The sequence below is a fragment of the Siniperca chuatsi genome, linkage group LG24, assembly GCF_020085105.1.
Source record: "Siniperca chuatsi isolate FFG_IHB_CAS linkage group LG24, ASM2008510v1, whole genome shotgun sequence".
NCBI classification, from domain to species: domain Eukaryota; kingdom Metazoa; phylum Chordata; class Actinopteri; order Centrarchiformes; family Sinipercidae; genus Siniperca; species Siniperca chuatsi.
Genome location: NC_058065.1, coordinates 6,073,251 through 6,090,121, shown reverse-complemented (window position 1 = coordinate 6,090,121; position 16,871 = coordinate 6,073,251). Strand labels below are relative to the sequence as shown.

The 16,871-nt window shown below is 41.2% G+C and overlaps 3 protein-coding genes across 13 annotated transcripts in view; all 3 read left to right on the top strand.

Moving 5' to 3' along the window:
- Window positions 1–1,710: 1,710 nt before the first annotated feature.
- On the top strand, window positions 1,711–5,473 carry mylz3 (myosin, light polypeptide 3, skeletal muscle). Its single transcript, XM_044187164.1, has 6 exons — window positions 1,711–2,073; window positions 2,647–2,674; window positions 4,181–4,324; window positions 4,490–4,660; window positions 4,790–4,867; window positions 4,957–5,473. The coding sequence occupies exons 1-6, from the start codon at window positions 2,071–2,073 to the stop codon at window positions 4,983–4,985; spliced, it is 453 nt and encodes a 150-aa protein (XP_044043099.1). The 5' UTR covers window positions 1,711–2,070; the 3' UTR covers window positions 4,986–5,473.
- A 1,278-nt stretch (window positions 5,474–6,751) lies between these two features.
- acadl (acyl-CoA dehydrogenase long chain) overlaps window positions 6,752–16,871 on the top strand; it is a 34,282-nt gene continuing 24,162 nt past the window's right edge. Inside the window, exons 1-12 of one of the 3 annotated variants that reach the window (XM_044187307.1) lie at window positions 6,752–7,096; window positions 7,959–8,126; window positions 9,841–9,978; window positions 10,059–10,223; window positions 10,310–10,376; window positions 12,602–12,766; window positions 12,861–12,962; window positions 13,730–13,843; window positions 14,214–14,341; window positions 14,433–14,519; window positions 14,636–14,725; window positions 16,278–16,362. In XM_044187307.1, the coding sequence (XP_044043242.1) occupies window positions 7,023–7,096; window positions 7,959–8,126; window positions 9,841–9,978; window positions 10,059–10,223; window positions 10,310–10,376; window positions 12,602–12,766; window positions 12,861–12,962; window positions 13,730–13,843; window positions 14,214–14,341; window positions 14,433–14,519; window positions 14,636–14,725; window positions 16,278–16,347 (1,368 nt within the window). In that variant the 5' untranslated portion in view covers window positions 6,752–7,022 and the 3' untranslated portion in view covers window positions 16,348–16,362. Of the gene's footprint in view, window positions 7,097–7,958; window positions 8,127–9,840; window positions 9,979–10,058; window positions 10,224–10,309; window positions 10,377–12,601; window positions 12,767–12,860; window positions 12,963–13,729; window positions 13,844–14,213; window positions 14,342–14,432; window positions 14,520–14,635; window positions 15,698–16,277; window positions 16,363–16,871 lie in introns of those variants that run through there. The other 2 variants (XM_044187308.1, XM_044187309.1) reach the window with 2 other exon arrangements.
- LOC122871846 (microtubule-associated protein 2-like) overlaps window positions 16,576–16,871 on the top strand; it is a 64,494-nt gene continuing 64,198 nt past the window's right edge. For 3 of the 9 annotated variants that reach the window (XM_044187300.1, XM_044187296.1, XM_044187297.1), the window contains exon 1: window positions 16,578–16,706. The gene's annotated coding sequence lies outside the window, so the exon portion shown is untranslated. Of the gene's footprint in view, window positions 16,707–16,871 lie in introns of all 9 variants that reach the window. The other 6 variants (XM_044187303.1, XM_044187302.1, XM_044187306.1 and 3 more) reach the window with 4 other exon arrangements.

The window sequence follows — 16,871 nt, the reverse complement described above, 5'->3', positions numbered from 1 at the left end:
TCTTTGCCTTCTGCTCTTTAGCTGTGGGACATATCCGTTCTGTGTTACAGAGCTGATGACAAGTTACATAGCTATTCACGCTATTAGTGAATTATCTAACCCTTTGCACATTGTCTCAGCGTGTATGAGCACTTGCTCTTCCTCTCAGCTGTGTCTTTCTATCCTTTTTATTCCAAAACCACAATTTGACATTTTTGAGTTATGAGTGTTTATAAGGCAACAAAAAGATGTTTTAACGATTTTAAACATTTGCATTTCTGACATATTGGCAGATGATTTTCAAGCAGCTAAAGATTTTTGGTCCATAAAAGACACCGTCAGGAAATCACTTGACTGAGCAAATTACAACACTATACAATGTTAATGCTGACATTAAATTCATAATTCATCTATTTTTTAAATGAGCTTATTAATAAATAAATATTCCAAAACATTAACATACTGAATATGCAGTGGCCATCAGAGGCTTGTGTGGGAACTGCAGAGCTCAATATTTGGGATGCAGACTGCATCTCATAAAGTAAGTAAAATAAGTACTTCTACTTAAAACATATGTGCTGTTTTATGACAAAGGTTTTGCAGTTTTAACAAATAGAAGAAGAAGGCTCACATTTAAAGTTGAGCATAAATTTAACCTAATACAAATGCAAAACATAGTATATTTCCATTCATAAGAAACATTGGGAAACAACAAAGTAGATTTTCCAACAGAAAATGTTGACCTTTCTCAGTGTGACTCAGTATAGAAGTACATAATCATCTTTGAAATTATGAACAACTTAGTTTCGATAATTTTATACATTCTCCAATTGATGCGATTGCTTTGTCAAAACAATGCCAACGATAGTAAGTGGACCTTGAGTTGGGATTGTTTTGTCAGATTACTTTTTTCATATTCAAGAATTTACTTTCTCTCAGAGTAATAAACACCAGAAGTTCTGGAGGACTTTCAACGAAAACCAGGCAGGGACCATAACTACAACAAACAATAAATATACTGTGCGAAATTTCCTGTTTTTGCATGAGACCGTTTTCAAGACTAAATCCAACAGAAATGTTATACCATCAGCACCACGGAGAGCTCTAATGGAGATGGAAATGTTGGTGAAGCAGCTCTGTGCTCAGGTCATTTAACCTCTATAGATTATGCAATTTAAGTCTTTACTTCTGGGTAACTTAACCTATTATGACCATTTTATAACCTCAAATTCACCCCAATGTAATTGTCTTTTCATTCAGCTGCATATAGTGTACATTCAAGACATTTTGATCAATTTCTATTAAGGATAAAGCAAGTGAAGCTGCGCATTATAGCACTCAATTCAACTACAAAAACCATTAACTTTGGAATGTCTATTTATCATATGTTGCAGATAATCTGGTTGATTTCAGTTTTTAGGACAGGTCAATTGAAAGGTAATGTCCATAAACCTCATATAGTGGTATTAGGAAACCTAAGAATATTCTGTTCTTAAGTAAACTGCTACTCAAAGTTGACTTTTTTTATTACCTGCCTGAATGAAAATCAACTTTTCAAATGGTTTTTGCCCTGCTGTTATTTACCCATAAGAGGAGGAGAAAAGTCTCACTGTTTAAAAATACCACCTTGTAAATGAGCTCTCTGGGCTTGGAGCCCCTCTGAAGTGGGCCACTAGGTAGCTGAGTTTTCTGTGTTTCTACTGACACAGTTCAATTGTGTATCTCATCCAAAAGAGAAAAGTTTAGATGTCAAGTCAATGAAAGCATTTTTTCTTTATAGAAATAAGTTTACACACAGTTTCAACCCTTGAGACGCAAGAGTCTCAAGGGTTGAGACTTGACACAGTTATTTGGCCTATCTAAAAATAGCACCGTCCCCTTCTAAAGGCCTACTCCTGCACAGCTCTCCTTTCCGTTTGCCCTAAGAAAGTTAAAGATGTTCCAACGTGTCATCTGATCCGTCCTATTAGCATATGTGACATCACATGCCCGGGATAAATAAGAGGGGGCTTTGACCATGGCTCAGGACCACTCTGTCTTGGGACTTCAGCTTCTCTTCTCCTTTATTTCCTCCAGCTCCAACTCTCCAAAATGGTGTGTACAAAATTGTGTTTTGGACCTTCTGGGTGGGGCGGTACCGATGGAGTTACTTTTTTGTCTAACATGGACAATTGTTTGTTTGTGGCATGGGTTTGGATACCAGCTCTCCAAAATAAGCCCAAAATTGGGACTTTTTTTTTGGCATCACTGAAATTGTGCTAGAGAAGAGAAATCAAGACTTGCATTTTTGATACTGCTCTGAAAAGCTTGTCTTTATAAATTGTAAAAAAAAAAATTAAAAAAATATCAAGGTTGAGAGGCCCAGGAACACTGCCTTAAAATACATCCACATTTCTATGATTAATGTCTGTGCAGGCTTATATCTAAATACAAGGAGACAATTTCACCATGTATCACAAGTATGTAGTGAAGTTTTGAACAGTTTACAGCAATACAATCTTAGATTGAGCATTTTTAGGAAATCTTGCATACAATATTTTCTGTGCTATTTCTATCCTCATAAATCATTGCTTCTATTCATTTCTCTGTGTTCCGTGTGTTTGTGTATTCGTAAATGTATCTTTTTGTTTGTGTATGTGTGCGTTTTCGTGTATTTCTATGTGACAGACCGAGTTCTCAGCGGACCAGATTGAGGGTAAGTGAAGAAATTGCAAGATTCATCCTCATCCCTTACAAATAACTCGTGAAAAATGGGTTGTGAGAATCCCACTCTCTCATCATCATGCAGGGTGACGTTTACTTGCAACGTTACCAGCAGGAGAGAGTACGCCCTCCAAATTTTCTTCCATAGCTCAGTCTGCCATTTTTGTAGCGAGTGATTTTTCAGCAATTGTCACAATAAACAAACTGACAGAGTAACTTCAGGCTCGCCTAGTTGAACCTTTAAGCCAAATTAACTGTTAAAACGTAGGGATGAAGAAAGTTCCAGACTGAAGGCCGCCGTAGGACATGCCGTTCCACAGACTTGTCCAGTTGTCGAGGAGGATTTGAGTTATGTCTATTCTAAGCCGACCTAGCCTTGTCTCGCAACCCACAGTGGCCCTTACACAGCAGAGGTGTAAATCACCAGGCCAAGGTTTAAGATGCAGACCCGGTGGCATCCCCCTTACACAAGGAATCCAAATTGTGATCCCCTAGCACCATCCCCAACCCTTTTGTTCAGTGCTGAAAGACGTGTCCTCTATAAACATCACCCTGTGTTTGGTGGGTATGAGATTTTAGTGCTCATTTAAAATGTCTTTTGTTTTTTCCCTATTTTGAATAGATCTACCTAATGTTTTTTGTATTGATAGTTTAAAATTTCCCAATTGGCGTGTTAGACTTACAGGGCAAAGCTCAAAAGTGCTTCCTATGAAGGTAAGGCCTTGCAAGGCAAGGTATTGATTACGCCGCAGTCAGCATTCTTATGTTTAACTCGAGCAAGGCCACAGGGCCATGCCTCTATATGGCCTGGGTTACTCTGTCAGGGTGTATCAGTTTGCTCCCGATGTCGCCCTAAATTCCTCCCAAATGCAAGTGAAGGCAGGAATGGAGAGGGGTTGAGGGTGGTGGTGGTGGTGGTGGTGGGGGGCTGGTACAGCTGTTCATGCTGCTGCTGCTGTTCGGAAGCCACATAAGACCATTAATCTGTCAAAAAGGTCACTTTGAGCTGTCTTCCTGGTAGGATTCATAGAAATAGCTATCCTTTGTTCAGGCCCCAGTCTGTGCCTTCCTCCTCTCTGCTTGGGTACAGCTGTCGCTCCCAGTTAGCTGGGAACAATGACACAAGCATGTGGCTTCTACTGTCTTTGATCCTCCAACACAGTGTGACACCACATAGCTGCCACAGCTGACTGAGAACCCTGTAATAGAAAGAATGGAAAACCAAAAGGGGGCCCTAATAAACGTTAGTAGCATAGATGTCGTACCAGACATGTCCAGTATAACTCTTTGATTCACCATTTGCCATTTGATTGAGGTCTTTTTCCAAAGCGCCTCATGCGCCCATAGATTTCTAGTGTGTGTAGCCAATTAAGTATCGTGAGCGCAATAACTGAAGACTTCACGAGACTGAGATTCAAAATTATGTTTGTTCTTTTGACCGGCTTCTGCCTGTACTTCGTAACTCAAAGTTCTCTCTTGCCTCTCCCTTCCTGGCCAGACTTCAAGGAGGCTTTTGGTCTCTTCGACAGAGTTGGTGACAGCCAGGTGGCCTTCAACCAGGTGGCCGACATCATGCGCGCTCTGGGCCAGAACCCCACCAACAAGGACGTTGTGAAGATTCTGGGCAACCCAACCGCTGACGGTAAGACCCCGTTGCATGAATTGCGAAATGCAGACGAAGCTTAAAGACGCAAAAGACAATTATAAGAGAAAGGTAAATGCTAAAACAGTGTAATAGTAGCACAAGAAAAGAGGCCTCAAGTCAACAATCAATTAACGGTGCTCTCCATGTGACATTTTGCAACAGACATGGTCAACAAAAGGCTCAACTTCGACGCTTTCCTGCCCATGCTGAAGCAGGTTGACGCCCTCCCAAAGGGTACATATGACGACTACGTTGAGGGTCTGCGCGTCTTCGACAAGGAGGGCAACGGCACAGTCATGGGCGCTGAGCTGCGTATCGTGCTGTCCACCCTGGGTGAGTCTCAAGTCATCTTCCCCAAATATAGAAGCACACAAATATAGTTTGCTTAGCACGCACAGTATGTGAGCATGTGTGCGCGAAATGGAGAGTGCGTTCCTGACATGGATACTTGTGCGTCCACAGGAGAGAAGATGACCGAGCCAGAGATTGAGGCCCTCATGGCCGGCCAGGAGGACGAGAACGGCAGTGTGCACTACGAGGGTAAGCTTTGATTTCCCAACATGCCTTCTCTCTTTTTTAATAAATATATTCTGTCAAATATTTGAACATATGGGTTTGTCTTCCTCCAGCTTTCGTCAAGCACATCATGTCTGTGTAAGAGGCCAGCAGTAGGAGTGCTGAAGAAACTGTAGCTCACCTACAGACAGCCCAACGGTGTTCAGGACATCTACACTGTGTCAAAGACCAACCAAGGAAAGACAAGGACTATGTACAAGGGATGTTGAAGCAAACCCATCTTGTTGTTTATTTTGTTTTCCTTTTGTCTCATACCCTCCTATCTCGGGACATCACCATCACCTCTCTATTGTAGACCCCTATCACTTGGCCTCTACTCCCCCCGGGGCGCATCTCCACTCGCCACATGGGGTGAGGAACGGGGGAGAAGGGGTGACCGCTCATCAAGTGAGGGTAGACCCCTCCCTTCCCACCGCCACCTCATTCAGTCACGCCATCACTGGCCCAGCAATGCCAAAGGTGCTGGAGAATGGTCGTGGATAGACCGCCAAAAGTCTCCCCCTTCCCTGAAAAGGTTTATTTATTGTCACTCTGTTCATTTCAGAATAAACTTTTCCAACGTACATCCCATCTGGGTTGATTGTTGATCTTTCATTGCCCACATACAGTTGTAGTATAGGGCAACAGTTCATTGTCTTAGATGTCAAAGTTAAAGTGAGACCAAGTAACTTTTGAGAGACAAACTAGCACATTCATTCATTTTACAAATGAAAAGTTGAATTCATAAGCATTAAATCAGAATCAGCTTCATTGGCCAAGTATGTGCACACGTACAAGGAATTTGACTCCGGTTTTAAGTTGCTCACCTTAAGTGTACACAGTGTGTGTACTTACACACCGTTCTGAGAACAATTTACAGGAAGACAGAAGTAGATATACAGCTAAAAATGAAGACAACAAAGATAGGTAAAAATAAACAGATAACTATTAATGTACATGTCGGTAGGCGAAAAAAACAGGTGTGTATATATATATATATATATATATATATATATATATAAGGACCACTGACCAACAACATACAATGTCTACTATATCTGAGTGTCAGATATATCCACAAATAACCAACAAACTGCAGGTTTTATGTGTCACTTACTGCTACACGTTTTTGCATCCTTGTGAAGCACAGACAACAAATCTAGGAAAGACAGTTTTGGTTTTAGTTTTGTTAAATTATACACTTTTTTCCACTATAACTTTAATTTACCTGAGGTCTTGTGGAGTAAATGCAAATGTCACGCACAAGACTCTCTAAGCCTGGGACAGACAGGTTCAAGGTTCTAACCTTTAGAGAGTCTGCCCCCTTGTGGACAGACTTTTATTATCCAGCACATCGTGTTACTTTTAAGAACAGTCGAGGTTGTGTTTAAACCATTTTCTGCCTCCACATACATTGTGAAATAAATACATGTATAAGGTAGTGAAAGTACCTTTTTTATATTATTATTTTACATTTTATTCTATAAAATTTTCTATACTATAGATCTGTATGTGCCAAAATAACAGAATACATGTAAATATCAAAACCTCTTATTTTAGCTTGATAAAATACAAATTAATTTCTGCACGAAAATATATATTATTTATTTTCATATGCTAATCTATTGACTTGTGTCTTTTATTCTCTCAGAAAAGACAGAGGAAATAATGTTGCTGACTTTTTTCATATATAACCCTATAGATTTTTGTTTAATATGGATATATGATTATTCTAATTTTACATGTTCTTTACTTACTTTAAAAACATAATTACCGATAGGCTACACGTGTTTCTGCAACAACGTTATTCCTACTAGCAGCAAGAGGTCTCACTCTGCTGCTGCTGTCATGGACGAAACCTTCTCCTAGAGTGCGAAAACAAATGGCTTCCTTCAAATTTTAACATTTTAAGTCTATTTCAACTAAATTACACACAGATGAAACTAAAAGCAGAACTTATAGTTATTCACTTTGCTACACAGAGCATGCTAACGGTTAAAACGTGCTTTTGCAACCCGGAGGAGGAGCCGGTGACTGACTACAAAGCGATCCGTCTTCAGATGGGATTCTCGCTCAGACGATCTTTGTCTTGTTTACTTGTATGTTCTTCCACGTCTTCTGCCGTTGATAGTTATAAAAAATGATCAAGACTTGTCTTTTTGGGCTGAGACATGTTTCCGGGCGAGGACGGGTGCTCTCTGCGGCTACTGCAAGGTGAAATATGGTCTAAATAACTGTAATGTTTGACTTTTTCAAGTAATATATCTTTTGAGATGAACACGTTTCAGTAATAGCTACGAGAAATATCTCTACATGCGGAATTCCTAAACATTGTTTCCTCATTCTCTTATACTATCTTTTCTCGATTGTAATCGACGTGCAGACTACAAGAGTGGCAGCAACCTTTGACACACTTCCTGATTGTGATAAGTAGCCTGTTACATAGATGGAGGTTTAATTTGAAAATCCAAACCAAAAGGCGGAAGTTGATTGCCCATTTGTAAAACAACAACAACAAAAGGAAAAGTTTATAATTTCTTTGTAGTAATATTCAATGTCAACATCTTAACATGTTAAGTTCGCTTTAGCTATTTTTTTAAACTATATTTTAATTTATTTTATTTTATATCTTTAACTTCTCAAGTTATTATTCTGGTACAGTTATGTGAAAATAAACGAATTGTTGGCCTCTTCATGTAGAGCTGAAACGATTAGTCGATTTCCAGGTTCGAGCTGTGAGGATCTTATATGATAATAAGCTGAATTTCTTTAGGTTTTTGACTGCTGATTGGACAAAATAAGACATTTGATGTCATTACACTGGGCTTTAGGAAGTTATAATAGTGACATTTCATGGACGAAACAGTTATTCGAGAAAATAATCGACAGACTAATCAATAATGAAAATAATAATTCGTTTCAGCCCTACTCTAATGCTTCTTAAAATTAATATCATACCTCCCATAATCCCCTGTTGCTTTACCAAAGTGAATTTATTTGTTATGGGATGCCAAATCAGCCACTTGCTGGCTTTCAAGAATTGTATGATTGGCTGAACTTCTGTAATTCCTCCCAGGCTACAGCACAGCACAGTACAGCCTGTCCCCTCGACCCGTCCAGAGACCTCCAGCGCCGAGACCATGATGGACATCGGGACCCGCCGGATCTTCAGCGAGGACCATGATCTCTTCAGACAAAGCGTCCGGCACTTCTTTCAAGAGGAAGTGGTTCCACATCACAAGGAGTAGGTGGATGAATGGGTGGATTTCTGAACGGGCCTACCGGGCACAGGCCCAGGGTCCTCAGGGGTCAGGGGGCCATGGCCTGTGTTTGAAGTGACTGTTAACATTTTTTGTTGCAGTCACATGACTACAAAGAGACACAAAATGACTACAGTGCATCTGGAAAGTATTCACAGCGCTTCACTTTTTCCACATTTTTATTGTGTTACAGCCTTATTCCAAAATGGATTCAATTGATTATTTTCCTCAAAATTCTACAAACAATACCCCATAATGACAACGTGAAAGAAGTTTGTTTGAAATCTTTGCAAATTTATTAAAAATAAAAATAAATCACATGTACATAAATATTCACAGCCTTTGTCACAACACTCAAAACTGAGCTCAGGTGCATCCTGTTTCCACTGATCATCCTTGAGATGTTTCTATAACTTGATTGGAGTCGACCTGTGGTAAATTCAGTTGATTGGACTTGATTTGGAAAGGCACACACCGGTCTATATAAAAGGTCCCACAGACAACAGTGCATGTCAGAGCACAAACCAAGCCATGAAGTCCAAGGAATTGTCTGTAGACCTCCGAGACAGGATTGTATCGAGGCACAGATCTGGGGAAGGATACAGAAACATTTCTGCAGCATTGAAGGTCCCAATGAGCACAGCGGCCTCCGTCATCTGTAAATGGAAGAAGTTTGGAGCCACCAGGACTCTTCCTAGAGCCGGCCGCCCGGCCAAACTGAGCGACCGGGGGAGAAGGGCCTTATTCAGGGAGGTGACCAAGAACCCGATGGTCACTGTGACAGAGCTCCAGCGTTTCTCTGTGGAGAGAGGAGAACCTTCCAGAAGAACAACCATCTCTGCAGCACTCCACCAATCAGGCCTGTATGGTAGAGTGGCCAGACGGAGGCCCCTCCTCAGTAAAAGGCACATGACAGCCCGCTTGGAGTTTGCCAAAAGGCACCTGAAGGACTCTCAGACCATGAGAAACTAAATTATTTGGTCTGATGAAACAAAGATTGAACTCTATGGCCTGAATGGCAAGCATCATGTCTGGAGGACACCAGGCACCGCTCATCACCTGGCCAATACCATCCCTACAGTGAAGCATGGTGGTGGCAGCAACAGGCTGTGGGGATGCTTTTCAGCGGCAGGAACTGGGAGACTAGTCAGGATCGAGGGGAAGATGAATGCAGCAATGTACAGAGACGTCCTTGATGAAAACCTGCTCCAGAGCGCCCTGGACCTCAGACTGAGGCAACGGTTCAACTTCCAACAGGACAACGACCCTAAGCACACAGCCAAGATAACAAAGGAGTGGCTACGGGACAACTCTGTGAATGTCCCTGAGTGGCCCAGCCAGAGCCCAGACTCGAACCCGGTTGAGCCTCTCTGGAGAGATCTGAACATGGCTGTGCACCGACGCTCGCTTCATTTTTATTTTTAATTTGCAAAGATTTCAAACAAACTTCTTTCATGTTGTCATTATGGGGTATTGTTTGTAGAATTTTTGAGGAAAATAATGAATTGAATCCATTTTGGAATAAGGCTGTCACATAACAAAATGAAGGAAAAAGTGGAGCACTGTGAATACGTTCGGGATGCACTGTACAAACAAACGTAAAACGACCCCAGAAAGACGTAAAATGATCGCAAAGAGACACACAACGATTTATTACTTAAACTTCATTTTCCTCGTCTCTCTTTTTACTTGTTCCAGGTGGGAGAAGGCGGGTGAGGTGAGCAGGGAGGTGTGGGAGAAGGCTGGCAAGCAAGGCCTGCTGGGAGTAATGATACCAGAGGAGCATGGTGGCATCGGAGGAGACCTGTTTTCTACTGTAGTCACGTGGGAGGAGCAGTGAGTTGTCATTAAGATTAAAAACACAATTAGTCTGAGATCAAACACCATCACTGACTGATTTTGTTTTTGCCCTCCAGAGCATATTCCAACTGCACAGGCCCGGGTTTCACCTTGCACTCTGACGTTATCATGCCCTACATCAGCAACTATGGTAGCAAGGAGCAGATTGAACGCTTCATCCCCGAGATGACTGCTGGGAAATGTATCAGTGCTATTGCCATGACAGAGCCAGGAGCAGGCAGGTCAGGACTCAATTCTTCAAAGACATCAGCATGCATAGCACTAATGTAGTGTAGCTTTGATGACCCGTCACCTTTTATCTTGTCAGTGATCTTCAAGGTGTGAGGACGTACGCCAAGAGGGATGGCAGCGACTGGATCCTCAATGGCAACAAGGTACTGAGTGACAAAAGCAGAAACCGGTTAGAACGGTCCTCCCCTGAATATCGTTACTTACATCCAACAGGGAGGGAGTATTCTTTCTTTTCACGTACACACCCCACATATACTAGAATTGAGTACTTTTTTTTATTAACAATAAATTGATCCCGGAGACTCGCTCTTGTGAATACCCAAGCATTGTCATATCTGACCATGTCCCACTTGTATTGGATTTATCATCTTCAACTTCAGTGCACTCTAGAGAGAACTGGCGCTTTGACTCGTTATTTTTATCGGATGTGAACTTAGGCTTTAAGTCTACCTATGAGGACAGGTCACTTTCTTTGCTGCTAATAAGAAAAAGAACAATATGAGGAAACAACTGGATGTCTCTAAACAGATTTTGCAAATAGCTTATTATAGACCAGGAATATTGTAATGCATCCACCTCAGATTTGTTAAAAAAACGGCTTAAACTTCCATCAGAATTTGACCTCCCCTCTACTCAATAAGACTGAGAACAGATCCAAAACCTGAAATTCTGAAAATGTTGGCTGCCAGCCACAGCTAAAACAGTACCAAAGTTTTGGCAAGTTATTTGATCAAACTAGAGTTGACCAAATGGTCGCCTCTCCCCTTTATCGGGCATATGAACTCGATCAAGATGGCAGTGCTCTCTAAATTCCTAAATTTTGCAGTGCCTGCATGTTTTCATACCCCACGTTTTGTTTGTTTTTTAAAGCCCTGGACTCTCAAATTTCCACATACATCTGGAATAGTAAGCAGCCTTGTCTGTAAGTTATCTTCAGAGACCAAAACTCAATGGGGGCATGGCTCTTCCTAGTTTGTTTTTTATTAGGCATTTTATTTGGGCAGCTAATATTTGCTGTCAATGTAATCTAATCGTCTATTTCCACCCTCACCCAGTACACAGTGTTTCAAAGTTGGCATAGAGAAAGCTTTTTATAGGTGACTCATTTGCTGCCTTCGATCAACAGTATGGCATTCCAAATTAAATAGTTTTAGATTCTTACAGGTTAGACACTGTGTTAAAAGTACAATCCCCCAATTTCCAGGAAAGCCACAGTTGAAGGAAATTGTGTTTTAGTGTATAATCAGTTTATAACCTGGATGTGTTTCATTTTAATCAAAGAAAGCATTTAATTTCTGATCAGAGAGCAACACATGAACCTTGGTGGTAACCAAGGTCGTTTTGTTGGATGGAGCCTGAGAAGTTGCTGATTTACACTGCCTAGGATAAACTTCAGGCAAACAGGTGTAGCTTAGCAACGAAAGGAAAGTTTCCTTGTGTAATAGCGCCTCCTAGTGGGTAAAACTTTAATGGGATCCGATCCCGCCTTTAATTCATCACCAATCAGAGACTTTCAGTGACTTCAATGTTTTGATCATTGACCAACCAGAAACGTCACATCCAATCAGGAGGAGCTTAGTATGAAAGGTTTGAAAACTAATGCCGGGAGAAAGGCTTTCTGAATCCAGACCCTTCGTATTCCAGATTTGTATTGTACGTTCTGCAATCCGAAGAATAAACTACTTTGTACTAAATGAGTGTTTTGTCTTTCTCTATCTGGGTTTGGTTCCTACGAACCTCATAGTGGTTATTGAAGGCTAAACAAGGAAATGAAAATCAACCATGACACCACCCAACAACCTCATAGACCCATTCATCGCCCCCTGTCCATCTGTCAAAGGAGCACTGTCTGTCTTTCATGGTCTTATATCTGGTCTAGACTGCTCTTCTATGACTGCTATTAAAACAGCATGGGAGCAGGACCTTGGTTTGGCCCTTACAGATAACATCAGGGATTCCATTATGGAGCTGGTCCACACTTCCTCCATGTGTGCTCGCCACACTCTCTCATTCAGTTTAAAGTGGTACATCGGATTCATATTTCTAAATTAAAGTTTAGCCCCATTGTCGTTCTCTTGGGAGTTTCCCCGGAGGAATTGCAACTATCGGCCGTGGGACGTGGCACGCTTGCTTTCACCTCTTTTAGCACGTTGTGCAATTTTCCTTAAGTGGAAGGAGGCTGCCCCACCCACATATCCCCAGTGGCTTAAGGCCATAATGTCATGCCTAAAACTAGAAAAGACGTTATGTACTGTATTTTGAAATTTAAAATTTGAAAATGTAATTTAAAGAAACTTGTAAAGCAGAAATTCATTTCATTGCATCTCAACATTAGCTTGAACAACTGTTTTCCGTCTCACCTCTCCAGGTGTTCATCTCAAACGGTTGGCTGGCTGACCTGGTGGTGGTAGTGGCCGTGACAAACCGCGAGGCAAAGACAGCGGCACATGGCATCAGTCTGTTCCTGGTGGAGAATGGCATGAAGGGCTTCCAGAAAGGGCGCAAGTTGGAGAAGATCGGTCTGAAGGCGCAGGTACTGGAGCTCAGTGGCTTGATAGTGTTTCCATCAGTCGTCTACCATCCCTCAGTGGTTGGTCGTCTCATTATTTTTTCTCTTTCTTTCAAAGGACACAGCTGAACTGTTTTTTGAGGATGTGCGGCTCCCAGCTGACGCCCTCTTGGGGGAACTCAACAAGGGTTTCTACTACCTGATGAATCAACTGCCTCAGGTGAAAGGAATGTGGCAAAAAAAGTTGAACTCAGTTACTTAAAAGCCATTTAGCATTCCCAACCTTCTTATTACAGAGGTTTTCAAACTGGGGGAGTTGAGGGGGTTCAGTGTGACTTACACTTTCCTAGGATATCAGTATCTCTGATGTCCATTGCGAATAAACATCCATAAATCTGCTTAGAAATTGTAGGAAAAAGACGCCAGAACTCTTCTCGTTTTTTCAGTGTCAAAGAAATCCAGTGAAAGTTGTCTGTATATCCATGGGTACACTGCAAACGGGAACTGCTGATAGGTAATTCGGCATACTTTTAATGGTGCCAATGTGTTGAATATGTAAACAAATGGAGGCTAAAAAAACGGTGCTTTAGTTGTAGCCTGCAGCTAATTAACTGACTCCATGGCAACATTATACTTTCTGTTTACATCCCCAAAGCCCCCAAATTAGTTCCAAAACTTAGAGCATGATTATCGCCATAGAAGGAAGACAAAAAAATAAGTGACAAATGTATGTATGTAACTTTTTTCATGTTGTACTATCAATATTTTTTGACCTCCTAGATACAATATATTATGGAATTTAAAATCTTTGTCTTTTGATTAACTGAGCTTTCCTTGCATTAACATGGTTCAGTGTGTTTAGTTACTTTGTTCCATTACATAGGTACTTCCACACAAGGCACTCTGTCTTTTGCATTATCAATTAATTGTTTTGGTTAATTTTATGGTAAATCGTCCTTTTTTATTTTTTTTATTTTTTTGGAATAGGAGCGTCTGATAATTGCTGACATTGCCATAGCAAGCTGTGAGTTCATGTTTGAGGAAACCAGGAACTATGTGTTGCAGAGGAAGGCTTTCGGCAAGATGATAGCTCACTTACAGGTCTGTAAAACAAGGTTTTGAGAAGTGTGGGTTTTTGTTTGTTTTTTTTTTGTTTTTTTTTCTTGTAATTTACTGTTTTAGCTGTGACTGGCAGCCAACATTATTAGAATTTTAGGTTTTGGACCTGTTCTCAGTCTTATTCAGCTACTGTTTTAGATATCTTCATCACACACACCATACCACTCAACTAATGAGGTCCGCTGTGTTCTTTTTTTTCCTCTGTTCTGTTTTCTTTAGTTACACATTAAAACATTATAAATGTTAACTTCTGCTTTACATTGCCTAATGTTAAGCATTTTATGCGCTGGCGTTAGAGTCAGAATTTTTCTTTAGGAGAGCAAATATCATTGCATCTAATTTGACTCCACAGACTGTGCAGCACAAGCTGGCAGAGCTGAAGACTGAAATCTGTGTGGGCCGAGCCTTCGTAGATAACTGCCTTCAGCTCCACGCTGAGAAACGGCTGGATCCCTCCACTGCTTCCATGGCCAAGTTCTGGTGAGAATGTGTTTTTGTATTTACCAGCTTTTAATCTCAAAAACAGGCCACGTTGCTGCCATTTGCTAATGTCCTTTTGTCTTTTCTCCAGGGCATCTGACCTCCAGAACAAGGTGGCCACTCAGTGCCTGCAGCTCCATGGAGGCTGGGGCTACATGTGGGAATACCCCATTGCCAGGTAAGTGGCACATAAACTGTGTAACAGGGAAGGTAGGGCTAACTTTTGGGAGGAATGCCAGATTGTTTGTATTCCAGTCCATCAACAAATTGCTGAACTTGTCTCTGTCTTTCCAGGGCGTTTGTGGACGCCCGTATTCAGCCCATCTATGGAGGCACCAATGAGATCATGAAAGAGCTCATTGCCCGCAGCATTGTCAGACAGAAGTGAGAGTTTGATGTTTTTATGGTGGAAGAGCACTGGGGGTGTTTTTTCTTAGTTGACAGTTTGTCTGAAAATGGGTTAAAGTATGATGAACGGTCGTGAAAAGACAAGGAAGGCATTACAGAATGAAGTCATGGGACTAAAGCGACACTATGTGTTTAAAACTGTGTACAAACACCGGATTTTGTTTGAGCGCACACACAGAACGGTCTGCTAGTGGACTGTGAGGAGATATTCGCTGAATTTGACAAAGACGTGAATTGGATTAGAATCACATACCACATATTTAATGCCGTAGATTTACAGAGCTGATTTTAGAGGTTGACAAATAAATTAGAAAAAGCACTAATGACTCGACGGTTTCCTTAATCACATTATATTTCACAACTTTGGTAAAATAATGACCTTTTTTTATGTTTCTGTTTCTTTCCATTTATTACTTACTGTAGTGTTAGTTGTATATTTCATTTAAAAATAATTCCAGGTAAAATGCACATATTTTTGTAAATGAATGTATTGTTAGTTGCTTGTGTGTACAATATATAGTTAGAGAAGAGATTGTATGTATGAATGAGCAATTTTGTCAGTAATGCGTTGTTTTAGCATAGCATTGAGACCGTCTGAGACAGATATTGCAAGTTAACTTATATCAGATTTAAGGTTTTGGACTGGATTCTCAACATCTTTTCATAGCAGATGCTGCCATGCTTTCAAATTCCATGTTAGTCAAAGTGTGCATACATGTCTGCTTTTGTCTTCTATACTTAAGAGGACCATATACCCTCACAAGGATATGAATGCTAGAAAAATAGTCCAAATTGAGAATTTGTTTCTGTTTCTTACTCTTCACTTTTTGGGGTGAGAACTGGCATTAAGAGTTAATGTTGGTATGTCGAGGTATGAACTGAGCTGAGGCATGTGATGGTTAGGGATGAATTGTTAATGAAGGTCCATTAAATGGAAGAATAACTGCACTCCCCTGTGCATTGTCTTATTTCCGTCAATAGGTGGCAGTAAATGCATGTACAAAGCAGGTAGAGAAATGACCAGGCCTGCATCTGATTCCATTGCAGCACATACAGCAGGCAAAAGCAGACTGTTGAATGTGACTGGATGATGATTTAAAGCATCTATACAAAGTTTCTACCTTATCTCTGGGAAGTTAGGGATGATAATTATCACATTTTCTATCCATTTACCCTCTACTTTTATTTGTATTGTTTTCTTCATTTTCAGGCATCAATCTGAGTTTTATATTGTAATTGGTACAGCACACAGTACCAATTAATACTCACATTCCCCAAAAAACCCACATCAGTGCCAGTTGACAAAGCTAATCCCCGCCACGCCTCACGGGGGGGAGGGGGGTAGCTACTGCTCACTGATGCATCTTCCACCACTCCCCTCTTTTCCCGTCTCTCTCTCTCATCTTCTCCCCCTTCCTCTGTATTTCCCCCCCTGGTTACTTTCCCTGCCCCTCCTTCCCACTCTCCCCTTGGCATCACATTATTATCCCCTTCCCTCTTTTCCTCCCCCTTCTCCATATTTCCTCAGCAACAGCCACACCCCGGTGCTCCAGCTCGGCACTCATTTCCACTGCGGACAGAGAGCTTCGCCTCTTTGAGCAGAGCAGCTCATTATAGTGTGGAGATGCAGAAGCCCTTCAACAATGACTCGACATTTCCCTTTGCACCTGCTGGGTGTTCTGTCTGGCTTCATATCAGTGTACATCTGTGACAAACTCTGTGTTTTTTTGCATGCATATTTGCACTTCATAGATGTTGCACACATTTCATATAATCACAAGGAGGGATTGCCTGTCATGAACATCGCAGCCACATAATCCCGTTGCCCCCACACTGCTGCATTTACGGTAGCTTAATTTGCGATGGGAGGGATCAGAGGGCCCCAAACAGCTCTCATTGTCACTACAGCTCTTCACACACAAGGGTATTAGTGCCGCTCAGCAGCCTGATCCTCCAGGTAAGAGCTGAAGCTCTGTTTATTATTTACTGGGAAATGCTCTATGATTGCTCAAACCAGCATTAATGTAGAGTCTCAGCCATTTTAATGCAACACTGGCAGCTGTTAAAGTTCTAAAAAGTCAAAGTGTATATTAATGTTGGCATTACTGTCCACTAATCCTCA

Excerpts from the sequence above, each read along its gene's own strand:
- mylz3 (XM_044187164.1), top strand. Across the intron at positions 4,661-4,789 it reads TATCGTGCTGTCCACCCTGG|GAGAGAAGATGACCGAGCCA; the intron begins GTGAGTCTCAAG and ends GTGCGTCCACAG. Across the intron at positions 4,868-4,956 it reads CGGCAGTGTGCACTACGAGG|CTTTCGTCAAGCACATCATG; the intron begins GTAAGCTTTGAT and ends GTCTTCCTCCAG.